The sequence below is a fragment of the Molothrus ater genome, chromosome 2 (genome assembly GCF_012460135.2).
Source record: "Molothrus ater isolate BHLD 08-10-18 breed brown headed cowbird chromosome 2, BPBGC_Mater_1.1, whole genome shotgun sequence".
NCBI classification, from domain to species: Eukaryota; Metazoa; Chordata; class Aves; order Passeriformes; family Icteridae; genus Molothrus; species Molothrus ater.
The window spans coordinates 66,770,595-66,792,940 of NC_050479.2; the positions used below are offsets into that span (position 1 = coordinate 66,770,595).

The 22,346-nt window shown below is 35.2% G+C and overlaps 1 protein-coding gene across 5 annotated transcripts in view; it reads right to left on the minus strand.

Moving 5' to 3' along the window:
• The window catches only part of NBEA (neurobeachin), a 458,173-nt gene that overhangs the window by 90,495 nt on the left and 345,332 nt on the right, over nt 1–22,346 (minus strand). For all 5 annotated transcript variants that reach the window (XM_054514098.1, XM_036391661.2, XM_036391637.2 and 2 more), the window contains 3 exons: nt 9,830–9,947; nt 8,860–8,962; nt 3,026–3,141 (listed from right to left, as the gene is read on the minus strand). In XM_054514098.1, coding sequence (XP_054370073.1) covers nt 3,026–3,141; nt 8,860–8,962; nt 9,830–9,947 — 337 coding nt within the window. The remainder of the gene's footprint in view (nt 1–3,025; nt 3,142–8,859; nt 8,963–9,829; nt 9,948–22,346) is intronic.

Here is a 22,346-nt window from a genome sequence, read left to right on the forward strand (position 1 = left end):
CAGGGCAACAAGTAGTAGAGATTCTTTGCTTCCAGGACTGTATTTCTGGTAGAGTTATTTATTTTGTTAGTGCTTTATCAGAAAACACTTATTTGTTAGTGCTTTATCAGAAAACACTTATTTGTTGTAAGGGAAATATTTTTGAGGAACACCTTTCAAAAAGACTTACAGAAATGCAGGCAAAGCTGTTAAAGCAGTGGTGTAACTCAGACTGCCTCACAGCCCCCAACCCTGCAGTTTCCCAGATCTCAGGCCCTGGTGGTACAAGGCTATGCAATGGTGGAGCCAAGATCAGCTTGGGGATGTGAGAACTTCTAGACTTTCTAACATATATTTCTTCTTCGAAACTTTCTCCCCAGTGACCAGACTTTGAGCGAATGTACACTCTATTGTGGGTGGGTTTCTGCCTTGCCATGAACTTTATGAGGAGATTCTTAGCAAATATCCCCAAGTACTTCATGAGTTTTTGGAACTGAGCTTTCTAGATGAAGTGCAGACTTCATTAAAACTAAAAAACCTGGTTGATCTTCCAAAAAATAACTTGAGGGGATTTTTTACTTCTGTCAAAAAGTTGGAAAACTTTGGGTTTTGCTCCAAACTAGAATAAAGACCTTATTGTCATGTATAGAATTGCCTGTTGGGTTTCAGTCAGCTTTTATTCTCTGGTGTTATTTTCAGAAAAGGTTTTGTGTGTGTCATTGGCAAGTTCAGCTACCAAGGATAAATTTTCTTCTAATTTTTTTTAAATCACATACTGCTGAAAGATTTTATGAGATGATAGACAATGATGTGAAATGAGCAAGGCATCCTATGCAATTAACCTATGCAATCATGAGATTACATGAACAAATGAGAGTTATCTGTAAAAGACTGACACCAATAAATCTGCTAGAAATCAAATGCCTTGAGTCAGAGAGAGAGATTTCTAGGGATAGTGACCAAACAATTTTTTTCAAATAGGACAGAAATTCATGGACACACACCAAAAATAACAAAATAGTCAGTAATCCTTCAAACCTTGGCCATAGCAGGTGGAACATGGAATGCTAATATCAAGCCATCCTGTTATAAGGCAGATGAGTAACACTAAATGACCTTAAGAGAATCCTGTCTCATGCAATCACCCCAAGTGTTTGGCTATAAAACTTGCCCAGTAGTACTAGTACCAAAAAACAGGTCAAAAAATATTTTTGTTGAGACTTTCGAGATACTCTGAGGGAATCTGCTCAGGCTGAATATTGTTAACTGAGATATTTTAGTGTGTTACTGCAATTTCTAATTGACTTCAGACATAATGCTGTCTTCCAGGTTTGAATGCTTTGGTGAGGTACCTACAAAATAATGACCTTAGAATTTTAAACTGATTAAAATTAAAAAAAAAATATGTAAAAATGGCTTATCTCTTGTCTACTCTCATTCAAAGAGCTTAAATTCAATGCTCACAGAAGAAATGAATACACAAAAAGGAAATTATCAGCAAAGGACAGTTCTGTTGGTAATGTATTGGACAAGGACTGAGGGGACTTGGGCTAACTTCCCAGTTCTCCCGTAAATCCTCCCAGTTCAGGTGAGGCAGCCAGGGAGCCGGCAAGGGTCTGCCTGCATTTCCTACTCACTAGAAGGGCAGCGGATGCGTGAGAGGCACGGAGCAGCTGGAGACAGGCCAGTGTCCAGAAGCAGGATAGAGGCATTCTGGCACTGCACCAGAGGCAATAAACACTCAGCAGGGCTCCTTCCTCCAGCAGAGATCTGCGGGACCGCAGCTAAAATGCTTGGGAACCAAGCTGGTGACTTGCATTGGACTTCACCATATGGACTTTCCAGCCCTGATCTCCAGTAGTTTCAGGGATTCTGCTTTTTGCTCCACTGCTCAAGGTAAACATGCCCTCAGATTTCCAACTGTTCAGTGGTAACACTTGTGTATCACACTGGGATAAGTCGATGACACATTTATTAACGTCCGTAAGACTCAATGCATGGACCATGACTACCATCTAAGCACAGAGGCCAAAGCCTGAGGGTTCAAAGCAAGCGAGTTTGACAGCTCCTGAATTCTGCCACTGCCCTACTGGGAAGAGTGCCGTGACTGTCCCCAGACTGGTCAGCATAACAAGTGCTACCTTTGGGTTTCACACTTACATGTGTCTTATGTTTGGCCTGAGGATAACCTCAAGCATAAAAGTCAGGACCAAGTAAAGATGAGAGTTGTAACACTGGAGTACAAAGTGATGCCTGGTGGAATTTAATTTGGGTTTCAAATTAAAGCTCACTGAAGTGAAATGTCTGTATGAGGCTCTCCACAGGCAGGTTCATAAGCAGCATGTGTGCTACAGGCAGGAATCATAATAGTAGACAACCTCCTGGAAATCTCTGTATATGGTGTAGAAAACTGCTGCTTTTTGCATTTAAAATTAACACTGGAGTTAACACATAGAAAAGGGAAAGGTGAAAGGAGTAATATCTTCCTGAATGTTTAATTAATGACAATTGCCAGAAAAGCTCTTCTTTTGCCAATAACAAATGGATGTCTATGGCAGTTATTTCTCATTTTAAATACCTAATCTGATATTATATTTCATCTCAAAGAACTAAATGAGAAAAGATGCTGTAATCTAATCATACCACAATCCAGGTGACATCTGTACTAGGCAGAATACTGTTGTTATTCTGCTGTCTAGTTGCTGTTGCTGAGAATGATGAAGTAGCGAAATTACATTTTCCCATTATTATTTCCAGACACTCTCTGGCAATGGTTTGTTGACTCTAATAAAGCTTCAGACAAAGCTGTCAGCAGAGGAAATGGCAGAAGGGGAGCAAGGAACAGCCTTCACAGCAATACATGAATCTAAAGTCTCCATGATAGGTTGTGCATTTTCTGATAAAATGTAATGTGTGTGTGTTTCAGAAGATATCACAAAACTGCAGCCGAATTCTAGTGGGATGAATGTATTCTATCGAGTCACGTTGCTTAAGATTTTGACAAACATAAACATATTACAAGGGATTAAAGAGGCAGAAGCCTTACCTGCTATAGTATTGAGGAACATCAAGTATTCAAAGTTGGATATCTCCCGTCTCTGCCAGCGCTGAGTCATGTTGGAGGATTTATAAAGTTGTCGGGGTGTGGCCAGAGAGATTCTCCTAGGAAATGCATTTAAAGAATGATTTTTTAAGAGTCTCATTAAATGTTAAGATGTAGGGCAACATTTTTAGTGTGATTGATTTCAGATTGTCTCAGAAGCTTTTTTATTTCATTTAATGAAGTCAAGAAGACACTATTACTCTTATTTCAGAAATGTCTAAAATTAGGAGCTATGTTTTATTTTATCTCTACTACAGCATTGCAATAAATCAGAATATTATATTTTGTGGTTTATTTTATTCTGAATCTGGTTAAAAGACAGGGATTAAAAGAAACTGCAGACCTCCTGGTGCCAGGCTTGTCCAGAAGGAATAAAAGAGGAATACCATGTCCCTGTTTCAAAAGGATATATTGAGATAAATTCATTAATGTTAGTGAGTGATAGATTAAAGTGACATACACTTCCATCACACAGGTTGACTGTATTATTACACAATTTGTGCACCTCCTGTATGGTCAACTACCAATGATTCTTTCCTAAATCCTAGTGAGCCTGAAGATTTCTATTTATAGCCTGGTTTCTGAAAGAAGCAAATTTTACTCAGTTATCTGCTCACATGTTCATCTGCCTGTCTCTTCATAATGACTTCTAAATTGCATTTCATTCAAATTTGGAAGAGGAGCAGGAGTGTCTATGATCCTCATTTTCCACATATTTTTTGAAGCTTACATGGCTGGATAAAGGAGAAACTACTTGCCAAGGAAGAAAAAAGCAGAAACTCTTCTATATTCAACTCTTCTATATTCAATTTGACAACATCACAATAAACAAGTACCATGCAGCAAGTCTTAAATTAACCACTGTATATACTGTCCCTGGTTGGTAAAACATAGGAGACTAGAGTCAGTCTAGACTAATGCATTAAAGAAAAAAATCGGCAACAGGCAGAAGCAGTCTCATTGTTCAAAACTCATTTCTAGAGAAAATAGTTCTTGCCTTAAAAAAGGAGAAAGACAAGGAAATCTTTGTAAAGAAAATAAATTCATCTCCTCAGATACCTTTTTAAGAAGAAATTTAGATATTAGAAATGTGCAAAAATAGAGAAATGTTTATACCTGTTAAGAACATCAACAATAAAAAAGACAATTCCTAATGAGTAGCTTGAATTCAATGAATTTGAAGAATGTATGTGGTAATATTTACACAGCTTATCAAGACTAAATAGGGACACCCAATGCTTCAGCTTTCAGTTGTACCCTGGGCACACTATGTGTTATTTTTAGACTCTGGAAGCTGAGTATCTTCTTAAAACTTAGTAATATACAAGGTGTCAAACTGCGCAGTGTTTACAAAAATGCGAACCACCTACTTCTAAAGATACATGCACATACTCCTGGAGATGCACTAAACTCTATTTCCAGAGAAAGGATGCATGAGCATTGGCATGTGACTGGAGTGTATCACAGTTATTACAATTACTTGTCTAAATTGCCAGTGTGTAACTTGTCAACATCTGCCATATTTCAGCTTCCAAAACTGGGCATACAAAAATGACCATGCAAGGGTATTTACCCAAATAGCAGTGTGTTAGGTCTTGCCAGCTTGGCTAGCCTTATTTTACAGTAGACTATAGGATACCAAACATAAATGCACTTTACTAGTACACAGGAGGCAATGCAAAATATTTTAAAGTTGTTTCTATAATACTTATGAAACAATTTATCTAAAGAAATATCCAAATGTAATCATACTTAATATTGCATTTCATAGAATAACAACTAATTTTACAGTACAACTCTCAAAGACATGTGTTTTCCTGTAAATTCTGAATAATGCTACATGCAAATTAATAAACATAGAAAATAAAAATACTAAAGAGATCATTAAATTTACAAAGCGTTTATGTCACAGACTTTCTGTTCCTCCCATGACAAAACAACATTTATGTATCAGCTTAGTAGCTGCTTTCAGACTTTTCACAATCTCCTAGGGAGTCTCAAAAATCTATAAACTGTCAAGTGCTGGACTTTGCATTTGAATGCCTGATTTGAGTGAACTCTACAGAAAATCAAAATATACTAAAAACATCCTTATTTACTCCTTATCTACCGTGTTTGAAAGATTCACATTTTTTCAACAGAGACTGGAAGAAATTATGCACAATAAATTGGTTCCACACCTGCTTGTTTCAGCTAACACAGGAAGACCCACTGTTTTCTGTTTTGCTAAAACCACCCAACTTTGATCAAACTATTTCTTTCTTCAATATGCCATCACCAATATGAAGATGCACAAATGAATGTGCTTCCTTTGCTTCTAGAGAACCACAAAATATCTACTCAAAATGAGAACTGCAGAAGACTCTGATGTACAACAGAATGATCCAATTTTTCAATTTTTATACATTTAAATTTATTTAGAAAACAATTCAGGCCATTTTGGTGAAGGAAGGGATGTTATATATTCCATATGTGGAATATGACACACCCCCTTTCACACTCACTTTTAATTTAGTTAGATACAATGCAATCTCATACAAAAAATATTTACGCATCTTGCACCTGCATGATGTCATGTGTAGCTCCTGTTCAGAGAAAAAAAAAATAAAGACTTGGGAAAGTAATTTCCCAAGGAAAGTCAAAAAACTCATCAACATTCATTTTAATCAAAGTTCTAAGAAGGGTTTTATACTTTGATGGGATAAAATCTTAGTTTTTATACCTCTCTCTCTTCACAAAACTCAACCTCTGCAACCAGCTGTATTGAGATCGGGAGATCCATCACCAAGCTGCTGACATGACAGAACTGAGCTGATGTTGAATATAGTTACTGTAACAGCCAAAATACATTTTTTTCAGAAAAAAAATTATTTTAATTTCCTGGTTTTATTAACTGAAGCCATTGTTTTCTCTAATGCTTTAATAACCCACAGAATTTCAGGGGAAGGTGTCAGTATCTTTAGGGGCAAAGATACTGGATCTTTTACCAATTCTTTGATCTCAGTATGCTAGGAAACCATTGGGCAGCTCACAGCTGGTTTCTGAGCTGTGATGTTGCCCTCAATAAAAAGACATCAGTAATGTGTGTGTCCCTTCTAACACCTCAGGGGTTAGAATCATAAAAAGTAGTCTGATAAAAAAGTGGATATTATTCTACCTATGTAGAATCATATGGAGCGGCAGAAGTTAAAAGACACAGCATTGTTTGCCCAGTTGTATCATTTGGCAAGGTCATAAGGAAACTACAATCAATGCAACATGTTTCAGAAACAGTGAAAATGCATTTATCAAAGACAGACTAATTTGATTACTAAATCAGACTGAAGTCTTCAACATGTGACTTATTTTAAGGATGTAATTACTTCTTTGTAACATTAAGGACAGGCTTGAACTCTGTTGAATCAAAGCATTAAACAAGCTGTTTTGAAAGGCAGCAGAGGCAAACTGAAGACTTGCTCTGAACAGCAGGTCTGTAGAGTCTTTGGAAGTCATAATGGTTCACCTGCTTCTAATCCTTTGAGCCATTAGATCATAAATATTTCTATTTACTTCTATTTCCTTTCACCTTTCATAATTCCAGAATTTCACCAGGAAAACAGAAATACACTTAAAAGCCATGTACTGCATTAAAAGTAATTTACTTCTTTGGAATGTTTCCATCATGAGTGCAAGCCTTTATGATGTAATTAATTAAACTGTATTTACTATTAAACTGTAATTAACTCTAGGTGACATTTATCAGAGTAGTATCAGAGAGGAAATATTACTTGCAGAAATAGAACTAAAGAACTTAAGCAAAACAATCATAAAGATCTTCTTTTGTTAAGATATTTTAAGGTACAACTTAATCTGGAAAACTCTGATGATAAAAAAAAAGATAATGTTTTACTCAGTATAGCATCTTCTTTTGGTTACTCAGTATAATTTCACCTTATTTTAGTTATGTAAATAAGCATAATTTTATAAATTAGCATTCCAGCCAACATATTCACAGGAAGGAAAACTATTTTCTATCAACTAAAGATTAACTACAGAGCAGTTATAGAGCCAGATTTCCCCTCAGTTATTCCACTGCAATCCTACTGAAGACAATAAGGGTATGCAGACAGGGGAAAAAAGAAAAAGAACTATGATTATGGAGTTTTTATTATGCATAAATCATACACTGATTACACAAAAAAAAACCAGAAAGAAAGAAAAATAACTTCACTACCATATGCCAGATATATTCTGAAGGCTAGCAAGCCATTTTCGATTCAATTTGAACTTTAATCAAAAAGGTATGGAAATAAGTGCATATTATATTGAAGCTGAAACTTTTCTAAATAATTATATATCAACAAACTTTTTCAGACAATTATTCACTGAATAATGCACAAAGGATATGAATTTCAAAAGTAAAAAATGTCACTGTAAATATGAAATTCTGATTGAGAAATTTGCATTTTGTTTGTGCTAGAACATGTGGCCATTTCTATTTCAGAAAAGAATGCTATTACTTTCCATTTAGAGACAGCATTTCCTTTAACTTTAGTATATGGAAGAACAATGCAAATATTAACAAGATGCGCCTTCCAAATAAATGCCCCAACTTCGCCTTGATCTCACTGAAAACTTGAGAAATTTGGCAGTTTGCCTAAAGACTTCAGCACATTCAGGAGATCAAGCCTTAGGTATCCTGAGACTCTTGGGCTCATGACAGGGAATGATGTTCATCTGGGAATGAAACAGTTCTCCAATTCTACAAATACTTTGACACTTCAGAGTATTTCCACATTTTGCACTGGGATAAAACAAGGACAATGAGAAGTTTTAGTTTGTAGGAAATGACTTAGAGAGAGACACATCCCAGACACTACACTGATGATTAAGTCATTGGCTTTTTGGCCAAATCAAGCCAAATGGGGGTCTGAGCCCAAAGCACCATATTTTGTTAATATCATGCTGTTTCCTTGCTCCCTCATATTTTTTATTTCTGTCTCATTTTGACCAGAAGTTAATGCTGAACTGAAAAACAAACAAAAAATGTCCCCACTCTAACACAGTGAAGTACACATGAAGATCATCTCACCTCTCCCTGAAACAGGAATACTTTTATAATATATAAGATCTGACAATTTGCAGCCTTATTTCTGGCCATAGGCTGATTTGATGTTGATGTTGATGTGGGAATAAAAACTGTAGTTGTCCATAGTATGTGAAAATCTCTAAAACTCAACCTTTATTGTTCTTTCAAAAATATATATGCTCCTCAATTTTGGAAAGAAAAGAAGAAGAATGCACTATACTAATGAAAGGAAGAAATCTGAAAATTGCAAAATAGCCACTATGCTGATAAGAAATGAAGTAAAATCCCACACATTCATATATATAAAATAATTTACATTCAGCAAACACAAAAACTAGTCAAGTTCAGTTTCACATCCTGCATAAAAATCACAGCAAGGATGAACATTTGATTATACATTTTTAAAACCAGACTTTGAAGAGATAAGGTGTAAGTATTTTCAATGGAAGGTGCTTATTTCCTGTAACTGAAAAGGAAAACATCTAATTATCTAACTTACTTCTTTTACTTTTTTATCTCTTACTTCTTTTACTTCTATTCCATATACTAACAGGCCATATAGTAAGTAAAGTGTAATGTTTCTCATACTAACCTTAAGAAAAAGAAAATCTAGAGTTGACAGGAATAATGTTTTAGCACTGATATTTAAAAAATACCAACTGTATAATACAACAAACACAAAATATAAAATCTATGTTAATTAAATTACCTGGCTTGTGGCAAACCATAGCTGGTTCCTACTCCAACACGTGGTAAGCTGTACACAACTTTTTTCACTGTTGCTTGGTCAGGAAAATTAAACATAACAGAAGCTAAATGAAGAAAGGAAAATATATACCAGTAAAACATTTGCAGCAGTCTGTTTCTTCACCTGCATGTATTTTTAAAATGCTCAGGTTTTTATTTGGGGACAGAAGTCAGTTCCACTTTTATCCTCCTGGGGATCCAAGGTACAACAGAAATTCCTGACATTTTTCACACCTATGTATAATTAGCTGGTTAACATTTTAGCATTAAGTCTCTCATTTTGCAGAAGACCTGAGTGTTGCTTACTTCAGAGGAACAACACTTTACTATTAACCCATAAAATCTCTTATCAGGCTGAGATACTGTTCATTAGCTGGCATGGCATTTGCTCTTCTAACTAGTGTCTTAAAACAGCCAGGAATAAGGAATTGTTCAATTCCTTCTCCAGCTGAAATCAAAATTTACATCAGAGATCCTGAAGGTAAAAGACCACTACACACCTCACCAGCCAGTGAACTGTGATTCAGAGTAGCAAATACAGAAAACCGAGTAGATCCATTTATTGCTCAGGTACTTTTTAACTTTAATTCCTTTTATAATTAGGGAAAGAAATATCCTTTTATATGTTCCACTAAAATATTTACAGACAATTGAGGAGAAGGGTGAGACAATTGAAAAAGCAAATTTCCTATCCAACATCTAAAGAATTTACCAATTGCAATGATCTGGTTCTGTAAATAAATCTCACTGCTGGACAGGAAGCAGTGAGATTGATTTTAATAAAATTTGCACTGAGCACATATGAGAGGAAGCATTATAGAACGGACATAAGCACTTTATCAAAGGAAGCACAGAATTTTCCTTTTAAGATAAATAAAACACAAAATAACCACTAGCACAATTTTATGCAACAAATATAAATTTTGACCTACTTCTGTTTGCCATAAACACTTCCAAAGCTGTGTTCTGGAGAAGATAACGTCTTGAAAAAACAGCTCGAATCTCGCTGAACATCCATTTTCCATGAAGGCCTTCAGTATAGGCAAGGACCTTTAAAGAAAGTCAAGGTGAGAGTTATTAGCAGGGATTTTTTGATAAAATATTATATAAGAACAGAGGAAATTTTACCCACCAATCAAGTTCATTGTGTCCCATTAACACTTAAAACCAGAGACTTAAAATGAACTTAAAAGTTTTTAAGAAATGCAAAAAAAGGAGTACCTGCTGTTAGAAGAATATCAGTAATTACTGTAACCTGATACTCCTAAGATCTATTTCTTATATGTCTCATCAAATTAATTTCCTCAAAAACGCCAAAAACTCAAACTCTACAAACAAGTACATGGAAACAGACACACTTGAAATTATGCTTATCTTCTTCCAACAGTGTGCATGACACAGTTGTCAGTTATCTATCAGATACCAGATTTACTTCTGAGGCTGCCTTGTGCAAAGAACAACCAAAATAATACAACTTGCTATTCACATCCAATCAGGGTCATAAATTACAAGTCCTTCCATTCTATTAATAAGTATGAAAATTAGCAAAACCAGTATGTCACCATAATAATTTTTCTGAAGTTAGGTACATCAAATATTCCAAACCATGGACAAAATTTAACAGTTTTAATTTTGCATTTTAAACTTAATGTGAAAATATTTTAAAATAAAATAGTTTAAAATTAGCACTGCTTTTCCTGTTTTAAATTTTCTCAACTAAGTGCATTAATATAAGACTAGATATTAATATCAAATAATATTTTTTCACTTTTCTTTCAGTGTTTTGGATGTTCAAAAAATAGACAAAAATAGACAAAAAATAGACAAAAAAGACACAATTTAATTTTATGTCATTTTTATTAACTTGTATCATGCACTGTAGAACAATTCTTTTCCAATCATTTTCATCAGCTGGCGGGCTGCCTTCAGCCCTGCACCTCTGCTCAGGTGGGCTCTGCTATGGCACTCCTAGGAGGAGTCACTTGTTTGGGATGGGGATCCTCACCACACCCATCTGCATTTCCCAGTCTCTGTCGACTGTGCCTTTACCTGGGCTGCAGCCACTGAGAGAATTGCAGCCTCAGTGAAACAAAGAAATATCGTGAACACCTTCCCTAAAGGAACGTTTCAGACTGAAGAGACTGAATTTCTCTGCTCTCCATCAGGTACACAAAAGCTGTCATACACCAGCTCTCAGAGCTTTACTCACTCATCTGAGGTCTTTACTTTCCCTAATCATGACCTCCCCCAGCTTCTGAACAGGAAAATGTTAGGGAGACCATATGCTGCTGCTGTCAGTGATCCTTCATGCTTGAGGAAATGGGAATTGTATTTCTTCAATCTTTTCACTGACGCGGCTTCAAGTTAGTAACGTGTCTCAATATATGAAAAAGCTAATTTCAGTTTGTGAACTTGGTGTACAGTCTTTTTCTCATAACCACGATGAGTCTATTTCAGAGAGGATGTTAATAACAGAAACAACAAAAAAGTGATTCAGTGCATGGAAAGGCATTCAGAGTTAGTTCTGTCCTCGATAGAGACCAGTTAGAAGAACACAGCGTTCCCCCTGTACTGTTTACATGAGGGTAAGTTACAGACAGAACTCTTAGACCAACATTGCAGCTGATGACACTGTTTCATTCACCTCAGCTTTCCACACCAGTTAAACACATCTTGGAAGAAGGGAAGGAGCTTGATTCTTTGGAGGTCACCCAGACATGTGCAAAAGACTACGGACTCCCTCTATTCCGTCACAGGTCAGCTGTGGAATGCTACCTCATACACTAAATTGTTGCAATGGTTAAAAATCTGCACCTTATTTTTCCTTTGAACTCTGATAGATCTTGTGACACTTTTGTCTGTGAGCTTTCTAGTATCAGGTAACTTTTCCTTGTGTTGGTAATTACAGACTGGATCCACTTACTGCTTAGCCTTCTCTTTGATAAACTAAGTAAACAAAGTTTTCCTTGATTTTCTTTCATTGAGATCAGATGCTAGGATTACACTGGTATGATGTATGTGAAATTCAGGTGGATAAGAACAATAACTGAAGATTGAAGCACTCTCCTTCTTTGAATGTATTCTGCTGCTATCTGATACATAATTTTTGAAAATATGCAGGTTTTTAAATTAAAGAGAAGAAAGTCTGACGAAACCACTCACATTTAAAAAGCTAAAATATGAGAACAGTCTCTCAGAGGGAGGAGTTTGACATATACGTAGATGCAACCAGATCTACAGCAGCCAGCAAATTTGCCAAAAAAATTAGCTCCTTGACAAAGCATCATACATCAGGAAACCACTTTTTGTATCAAAAATGTTTCTAGTTGTTTTTTTTTTCGTAAAGAGAAATATTTCTATTAACTATATTCTATATATTAACATATTAGAGGATTCACAATAATACATTTATGATGTATTGATATATACCACAACATAGTTATTATAAGTCAACACTAAAAGTACACTGTATACCAATCATACACTGCTTGGCTTTTACTTCCTCCTCTTTTTTAATTAAGTATAAAGCAATTGCAACTACACAGAGATACATTCAACCCACTATTAAATGAATGACACATGATAGCACTCCAGTAAAACAGTAGAATGGAATAGGAAATCAAAGGAAATAAAGGAGTCTGTAATTCAATTAATGCCCTCAATTACACTCTTCTTAACTGTCTATTAGTCCTACAAATATCAGATTATCTTACCATTATCAAATTATCTGAATTATTTCAGTATTTCTGTTGTAACGTTTTCCTGTCCAAGATATATTACCCATTTTTGCCATTCTCCATAACATTGATCTTACACCATTTTCTTGTGATGCATTAAACCTCCCATTATTAGATATCTACAATTTACAGCAGATATTACTGACATTGTAGCAGGATTATTTCTTATTGCTGTTATATCAGCCAATTCAAAGTAATTTTATTTCTCTGAATTTGAACCCTTGTAAAGGCTTATATACCTTTTTCTTTCTTCCAGAATGATTTTTAGCTTTGCATTTTCTCATAGGACATGAATGAAATCCTATCTATTTTACATATTTTACATACTTTATGTATTATATCTTTGAGTATTCATAAAAACATTGTTCATAAAACCATTTCACTATGCTAATACACAGAAATTATGTTACTAAGTTATCTGAAAATAAAATTTCCATGAGTTCCAAGACTTGGTTGTTTATACTTAAAGTCAGTACTCCTTATTTTGATAGTTTTATGAGTTTTCCTTCTAAAAACATTCGTGAAGGCTTCCTGCCTAGGAATGTTTTAATAGTTGAAAAATCATGAGTAAGCCCAGCATTCTAGATACATCTTAGATAAGCTGTTTTTATTAAAATAAAAACAACCAGCCAATATCCACATTTGAACTAAGCACACTTTTCAAGTTTAGTATCAGCTGCAGCTGTTTGGAGTAAAACTCATTTCTCCTTGTAAAACCTTTTCACTTAGGAATTTGTGTATATTTTAAAGATACCAATTTGCTAGAATTGATTGCAGCAAGATTGAAGCTCTCACCTAACAACGGAATGAGAAGTCTCTAAAACTCAAGATTCTCTTCTATGGAAATACATCTGTTGGTGACTCTTATTTAGATTAGGTTAGTAAAGCAGCCTGGGATGCAGATGGAAAATTCTAGAGAAGAGAAACAGAACCATTACACAAGTGCTTTCCTATTTGGATCAGATATGAAGGCTCCATTATTTTAATCTTATTTCTGATGTAATCAAGATCTTTTTTTCCCATTCAATTAAGAGTCAATGCATTTTTAATCATAAACATTATTCAGCAGATATTCAATTATTGATAATGAATTGTTAATTAACAGCTGGAATTCTGCACTAACCAGAAGACCTGAAATACTAGTGTCCATTTTGCTTGAATCCCTGGTATATTATCTCCACAGAAGGAACACTTAAGTACTGAGGCTCATTTTTGCTGCTTTATACTGTTTTTTGGTATCTCCTATCACCAGACACAGCATGCAAAAGGGTATTCTGGCCCTTTTCTTCTGATTATCTTCTCTGGAATTGAAGTAATCACAAAATCAGGTGCTATAAAGAAATCAAGGAAAACAGCCTGTACAATCCTATTTATTCTCAGTCACTAACTTTTAGTAAGAAGGATCACTTTTGCTGTCTGTTGCAAAGAATTTTTACATATTTCCTTCTTTTAAAATAGCTCTTTGTGTTAATTCATTAATGACTATGTATATGAATTGAATCCACTGTTTTCAGTGAAAGTTCATCATTTGTCTTTTGAAACCACATTACTAATTCAGGATATTTTAATTCTAACCTGATTTCTCAATGAAAGTGTTGATTGATAACATTTTTCAAGCTTTGTTTATAAATGAATGTATCATTAACATGTAATATATTTGTCTTTTTGTGGGTTTGTTTGATGAGCAGTGAAAAAAACATGAAAAAACTTCTCCTAATATCTAGCCAGAATTTCCCTTGTCTTAGCTTAAGGACATTTCCTCTGGTCCTCTTACTGCAGGCATGGTAGAAAAGACTGACCCACACCTCACTGCATCCTCCTTTCAGGGAATTGAAGAGAGTGGTGAAGTGCCCCCTGAGCCTCCTTTTCTCCAGGCTAAACACCCCAGCTCCCTCAGCTGTTTCCCACAGGAAATGTTTTCTAGTCCTTTCACAAGCCCTGGTGCCCTCTCTGAGCACACTCCATGGTGGAGAAAACATGGAGAACTTCCCACAGAAACAAGTTACAGTGTTTGGTCATTTCAGCAGAGTGCCATCTATAGCCAGCCACAGAAGTGTGGTTATGTACCTGGCCCATGTACAAAATAGGCATTTAGAAAATAGCTTGGCATCACTGTATGCTTTTAGAGGTCAGAAATGCATGGAATTGATTACTGAAAATCATTCCGTCCTGTCAGAGGTTTGGATTTCCCTTTTTCAAATGTTGTCTAGCATTGCAATTTGCAGCAAGGAAAATGTGAAATTCTGAATGCAGGTCCTCTTGGGTTAAGACAAATGGCTCCTATGAACACACAGCAGACTTTCTTCTCCAGAACAATTTAACAAGACAGAGTTAACCATAGGTATATGGCAGACTGCATGATTGCTTCATGTATTCTAAATACAGATTGAGATGACAGATATTGATGGCATGGAATTCCACTCCAAGGGTTTATGAAATACCACATTGAGTAAGCATTTTATAATTTCAAAATGTTTGATAAATTACTGAGTATGATCAACTTTTAGATTTAGCAGGAAAAATAAGTGTACACTACAACAAGGGATATATCATGTCAAGATAGATAAGTATAAAAAGAAGTTATATTTATTAAGAAAATTCAAAATCAGGTAAGTTCAAATAATGAAATGCCTTGTATTTTGCTTTTCTAAAATGGGAATCAGAGAATGCAAATAGAAAGGACAATTCAAATGACTTTAATATCCTAGTGTTTCATTGACTTCTTACTAGTTTTTTGTACATTTAGATTACTTTAGGAACAACTTTTTGGCCTCAATTGCCATAATCATATTAAATACTTCTAAAATCTCACCAAAATACTGTTATCATTTTTACTTTGCACCTTGTGGTCCAGTAAAATGTTCTCACTTTCTCTCTACATTAAGTTCTCTTTTCCCCTTCTTTATAGCATGCTTCTGTGTAAAATGTTTATTTGTAAGCCTTAAAAGCTTTCCTCCAAGTAGCTCTTGTAATGTTATGCTGTACAGGATGAGCTGAGTATTATGTGCTATTATAATTTTTCAACTCAGATCAGTTTTAAAATCTTTTCTAGGACTTTTAAAAAAATAAATATTGGCACTCCTGTTTCATTTTTCTCCTCCTCTTCAGGGATCTAAAAAATGCAGATATTATTTTTGTGGTTTTGGACTTTATTTCCTTGCCAAATTTTCTCAGCTTATACTTCTACTTCCAATGTTTTTTTAAGCTTTCAAGAGGCCCCTTGTCTCGAAACATGAGGTTCTGTTCATCCAAACCTTTTCTAAATTTGATTTCTCTGGTCAGCATACCCACTTTGTTATCCATTAAAACAATGCCCACTCAGCTTAAAGCAACAGATACTCTTATTCCCACATTCATTTGCAATCATCTGAAAAATTATTTGAAGTTGGTCCACTTGAAGGCTATTTTCCTCCTTTCATAAGCAAAATGGTTTTGCATATTATGATTTTGTGTTTTAGGCAAGGAATGGAAAGGATATTGGGATTTTTTTTAAGGAGTAGTTCCAACAAAGTAATTAGAGCAAAAAACCAAACCCTAGTCCAATATTTATGTATTCTAAATGGACCATTTCTACTACTGCATTTGTGCAACACCAGTGCATAGTTTTAAATATAAGTGCAAACAAAATTCTGAATAATAATTATTTTATCATTAATTTTGATCTCTGTGCCTTTGCAGTTTTCTTTCTGTGCAAAATAAAAACAGTTTGTCAATTTAGGCAACTCCTGAAATGCCAGCTGTAGACTGACATTCTTGGGAAGAACAGCATCAGGAAGAGGTAGAAGATTTAGATATTATCGCCTTAGAAAAGGTAGGCAGAGGCCTTTTTTAGGCTCTACTTTCAAACATATTCAGCAATTATTGCTTTAAGCAGAGGCTTCACTGATTTAAGAATTTTAAAACCACGAATAAAGCCGATGGTGCTAGCTGGGGCCATCACCATCATGTGGAGAAGTAGAAGGCAATTATATTCTAGTGGCACATAAAGCCATATAGAGCACAGCCCAACTCCAAACACAGAGGCTGAAGAAACAAATAATGGGGCAAAATCTCACAAGTAGTTCTGGTAGCCACAGGATTGAAGCAGATTGTGTTACTTACCTCACAGAGCTTAAAATGACTTTTTGTGTTGACTTTGGCAACAATGGGATGTCAAACTCAAATCTAGTGAGAAATGTTAACAGAACTATGTTTCCATTCTCACTCTACATTTCGTGCTCAAAGATAATCCAGACTGGGGAGTGGTGATCTCAGACTCAAATTGCTCTAAGCAATCCTGCCCCAGCAGTGAAATGCAATCAAATTAATTCAATTAGAACCACACAAATTACAGTTTAGTGGGCATGCCAAAAAAGACATAAAATTGCTATGATCTGAGGAAAACCAGACTTTTTTTTAAGGAATAAAAACAGAGAGCTTCTTTTTCTCTTATATGGTCCATTCTCCTCAACAAAAGTAAGGCAACTGAAAGAAAGGACTTTTAATACCTAAAAATTCAGGGGGAACACAGTGTTACGAAATGCTTGTACGTTGAAACCAAAGCAGGATATTTATTCAATAAATAGTTCTTTGACAAAAAATGCAGCTTTATTAAACTTGTATTATTGGTGTATTTCACAGAATTTGTGAGAGCTTTAGCTGAGAAAAGATGCAGCAGAAGCAAAAAACCCATAGAAATAGCTTGAGGAATAAAGGATGTATAATATCCCTAAACACATGATGTGTTCTTTCCCAAGAATCAAGCCATCATAAAATTCTCTGCCTGTTTTGATTCATTGTTTATTTTCCCCAGAACTTGCATATATTTATTGAAAAGTGTAATGCAATAAAAAAATGCATAAATTGTCAAATGTACCATTTCACAAATTCTTAACATTATAACAACTGAAGGCATTATAACTGGTCTTAGGAAACGTGCAAATGTTGGGTTTTGTTAAACGTTACCCACATCCTACCAAATGAAGGTAGAAAGACAGTTGCATATCCCTCTTTTTATAGACATGAACTTAATGTCATACAGGAGATATGTGGAAGCATCTTGTATTTTAACAGCTTCACATCTGATTTATTCAGTCTAGAATGCACATGATTTAAGATCTATAAAAGTCAATAGAATACAATTTTTTTCTACTACTGGGCTTAATTTTTTTATGTTCCTAATATCTCTTCCTATATAAGATTGACCAAAAGCCAATAATATTTTATTTTCCACTTCATATACAAAAGCTTTTTCATTAGTCCCAATATCTAGGAATATAATCGGAGCACATTCTACTCCTGAAATTTTAGCAAGAGATTTAAGATTAATTTTTATATGCAAAAAAGAAATATATTACTTTTTCAGTGATATATATTGTACATCTACAACATCCTCATCATCCCCAACATTTCTGCAATACAGTTTGTAACAGTCAAGCAGAATTCTCAAGAAATTCAAAATTCTACAACTCAAAGAATCACAGAATCAGTCAGGTTGGAAGGGACCATAGTGGGTCTGGTCCAGCCTGGGTCATCCCAAAGCACATGGCCCCCAGGATTGTATCTGGACACAGCTGTGCCATAAAGGGTTGGGTATGGAGTACCAGTGACTCCTGGAAATCAGTTTGCTTGGAGTCTGAATTTAGAGTAGATTCAGGGCTACTTTATGTTATGTCAACTTCTAAGGCCCCCAAAGTACAATTATGCAGCCTGTGAATAATGGTGAACATACATCAAAGTATCTTCCTCATCATAATATACTGCAATACCAACTGATCCTTTATTTATCCAACTAAAAAGTGCTTAAGATGAGTTTGTTTTGCACTTCTGGAAAAGACAAGAAATTATAGCACTGGGAAAAACCTAATCCATAGAGAACAAAATTCTGCTGTACTTTTCATTATTATATACAGAATGTTAACTAATATAACTAAGTCTATGCAAGGAAAGAATCGCAAGTTTCTTCTGAGGATTTTAACTTGGAGTGTTTGCAAAGTGTCTGCAGTTACTCAATACTAATTCAATTAGTTTACACTTTATTTTGCTTTACTATTACAGAAGAAGTATTTATGTATTCCATACTTGCTTTAGAGAACATAGTTTTATCGGATACCATAACTAAGCACTGGTAAATAACTCCACAGAATACATAAAAACTAAAATATCGACATGCTTCAAATGTAAGCTGTGTATATAAACTCTATAAATGATTTTTATATTTATTTCAATAATTGGAGCCAGATTTACACTTTAACTTTGTATGTGCATTCTGTATATTCTATGTCTCCTTTCCCATACCTAACCATCAACTTTTTTAATTTCAACAATTTAAATGTCAAACTATAGATAATTAAAATATTTGGTGGGGTCTAATTCTACACAAAAAATCGTCATGAAAACTAGGAAGACTATTAAAAATAACTACTCAGCTGGCTACTAAAAGTGGATTCTGGGGAACACATTTAGCCTTCAAACATCTGCACAAAGCAGATCTGATATACAGTTCCCTCCTCTTTGGATTTCTAGGCAAGTGGAATGCAAACCTGCATGTCATAAATTTGGGCATACTCACAGGCTTTCCTGTGGTGAACTCCAGGTTCCCAGTATGAAATTACTGCAACACCTGTCAGCATGTAGAGGTGCTTTGTATGAATGTGCCTCAGTTTTTATCCACTAGAAGCTGCTCCGACACAGAAGGTATTTAAATTTTATGGACTTCTGGGTACTATGCAACTATGAAAAAGTGAGCCAATCACAGTCAAATTAATTGAGGCTATATGAGGATCTCATATAGCCTCAATTAATTGCTTCTTAACTTTTATAAAAATAATAAATGAGATTCAACTCAAGCTTCAGAAAGAGATTAGATATTTCCATTTTTTTAATTGGTTACAACTGCCAACTATTCAAATTTTCCTATTGAACTAGATTCTTACCTTTTTTTTTTCTTTCCTGTGGGCAACAGGCTAATAACTTTAGAAGAAAATAAACACTATCAACTCGTACAGACAGAATACTGCCTGTATTGTGATTGGTTCTATTTCTACTGCCATTAAGTCTGGATTTAATGCATATCACATTTCTTTTAAAGAATACAAGGACCCTATGAAATAATCTATCTTTAATAGACTCAATGTCCCAGGATGCATCCTTTCCTTGCAACTGAGTATGCCAAATGCCACTGTTTGAAGCAGAAGCTGAGAGTATTGAGATTGTCCAGGAAGTGATCTCAGCATCTCACCAATTTGCTTCATTTTCACTGAAAGCCAAGGAAGTCAGATATAAAGAGAAATTAAAAAAAAATAAAAAAAAATAGAGTCCAGGGAAGGGTGAATTCAAAGCCAGGAAAATTAGTCATGTAAAAAAGTGTCTTAGATCTCAAACATGAAATGCTGTCTGATGTAAATTAATATATTGGAAAATACACAGTGATCCTCAGTTTTAACATATTATTATGAATTTCCTTCTTCTTGGAGTTTTTTAATATGTATATAAATTTGTAAGAGAAAAAGAAAATGGTACAGAAGGATTGTAACAGTTTAATTAAATGAAGCAAGCATTTTAATTTAACAGTTCAGAAGTTGACAGTCACCTTCTAATCCCCTCACTGTGCAAAAACAAAGTCTGAAAATTGTTATTCTAACTGTTATATGACTCTTTTTGCCTGTTACACATAAAACAAATCATACAACCACCACAAAAAAACTCAGACAGTGGACACAAAGCCAGCTATAGAAGGACCATCATTTTCTCAGTCAGAGAATCTACAATGAAATATTTTCTTTTCTTTATTTACATTAAAGGGAATTAATAATGAAACCAAGCTAAAATAAGTCCCCACTCAACTCTGTAGTATAATGATGAGTTACTCTTAGAGAGAACTCTTAGAGAGCAGTCTTAGAGAGAAGATCCAACACATGCCATTTGACTGTTGCAAAATAATCCCCACTCCGCTTTGACTTCTTTCTATGAACTGTAATACAAGGTCCAATAGACAGCCTCAGATGCATCTTAGGTCCAGTACATGCTTTTCAAACTTAATCAAGGGAATATATAAATGTATATAAAAAGATGAAAGTGTCTTTGCCTTTATATGTACTGAAGGAAAAAAAAAAAAAACAACCTAGGGGGAAAAAAGTGAGATCTTTCATAGGGGAAGGTTAAGTCTGATGCTAATGCTTATTTAAAATGGTGACAGTCTGAAGTAGTGAAGCCTTGCCGGGCTGCTTTAATTTCTCCCTGGAATAGCTCTCTCCCAACCTTCGGCAGCACATCAAAGTCTCTGGAGCTCAATTAAAATTGGATTATATTGAAATGCTCTATCTATGGAACTGTGTGCTCACTAACACTTTTCTTTCAGTAATACTCCAGATGACAGTTGCCCATCCCAATTTAAACAGTTGTCATAGAGACCATGAACTAAAGCAGCAGTAACTAACAATACAAAGGAAAGGTAAGTTGTAGGATTTCTGTGAATGAAGGGCTTGGTTTGCAACCACAGTGCTCACACTGCAAGCAGCTAAATGCAAAAAAAACCATAAAGGCTGTAATGCTCTCCTCATTCCTAAGGAGAAGGGCAAAGTAAGCAAAATAGTAAATATGTTCCTTTTTTCCCCCAGTAGCTAGTAGTGTTTTACATTCCAGCATGTTGTAGCTGCCTAAAATATCCAGAATTAAATAACACACCTAAGAAAAACAGCAGATAACCCTGGAGTCAAGCTACAGCCACTAATTCAGAAATTAAAGGCATCAAATTGCATTGTATAACTGCAGTAGAAAAAAACCCCAAGGTATTATCTTTTTATATTCAAAAATTTTATAGAAGATTCTTAAATTATACATGATGTACAAATCCTTTGTCTTTATGATAAAAATCTAAAGTGAAAATCCGATAAAAATCTGTAGGAAATTCATAGTTTGAACCCATCTGGTTAACACTGTGACATCCAATATGTGTAATGCTTTCAGATCGTTACTGGTTTTAACTGTTTCATAATCTAACCGTGTAGATTTTTGATGTACTGCACCAAAGCCTGACAATACCATTGGAAAACTCTAGCAGCTTCCAAAACTCCCAAAATAACATAAACAGCTTATGTTTCTGGCAGCACCAGACAGCAATGTATTTAACAGCATAGATTGCTGGTAATGATACTATTTTCTCATGTAGATGGCATGTTTCTGGCACTATAAACCCCTTAACCTTTCTTGTAATTGGCTTATTGAGAGTCCCAAGGTTGTTTTTTGTGCCATTGGGCTGATCACCATGGAAATGAACACTTATTGCTCTTTCACTCTAGTGCTCTATTTTTCTTCCAAGCCCTCCACAAGCATTCTCCTGCTCTCCCGGGAAGGCAGCGTTAGGATTTTGAAGCAGCAACAAGGCAGAGTGCAAAGAGCGCAGGCCAAAGGGGAAGAAAACAAAAATGTGTCAGAAAATCTAAAAACCGCACAGATCAGAATTTGTCAAAACAAGGCCTTGGTTTAAACCAACAAGAAGGGCCCCCACAGCTTGGGCCTTGACAAAGCATGGCTTTTTTATTTTTTTTCCCCACTTTTTTTTTTTTTTTTTTTTTTTTTTTTTTTTTTTAGCCCAGCTGTAGAAAACACCATCTAATGAACCTGTCTGGGGCTGCTGTCCCCATCCTGTCAGGCATGTCAGGAGATGACAAGCACTGGGGACAGGCCGCCGCCAGTCACAGACAGGCCTGCCAGCTGGAGAGTTCAGCCCCAA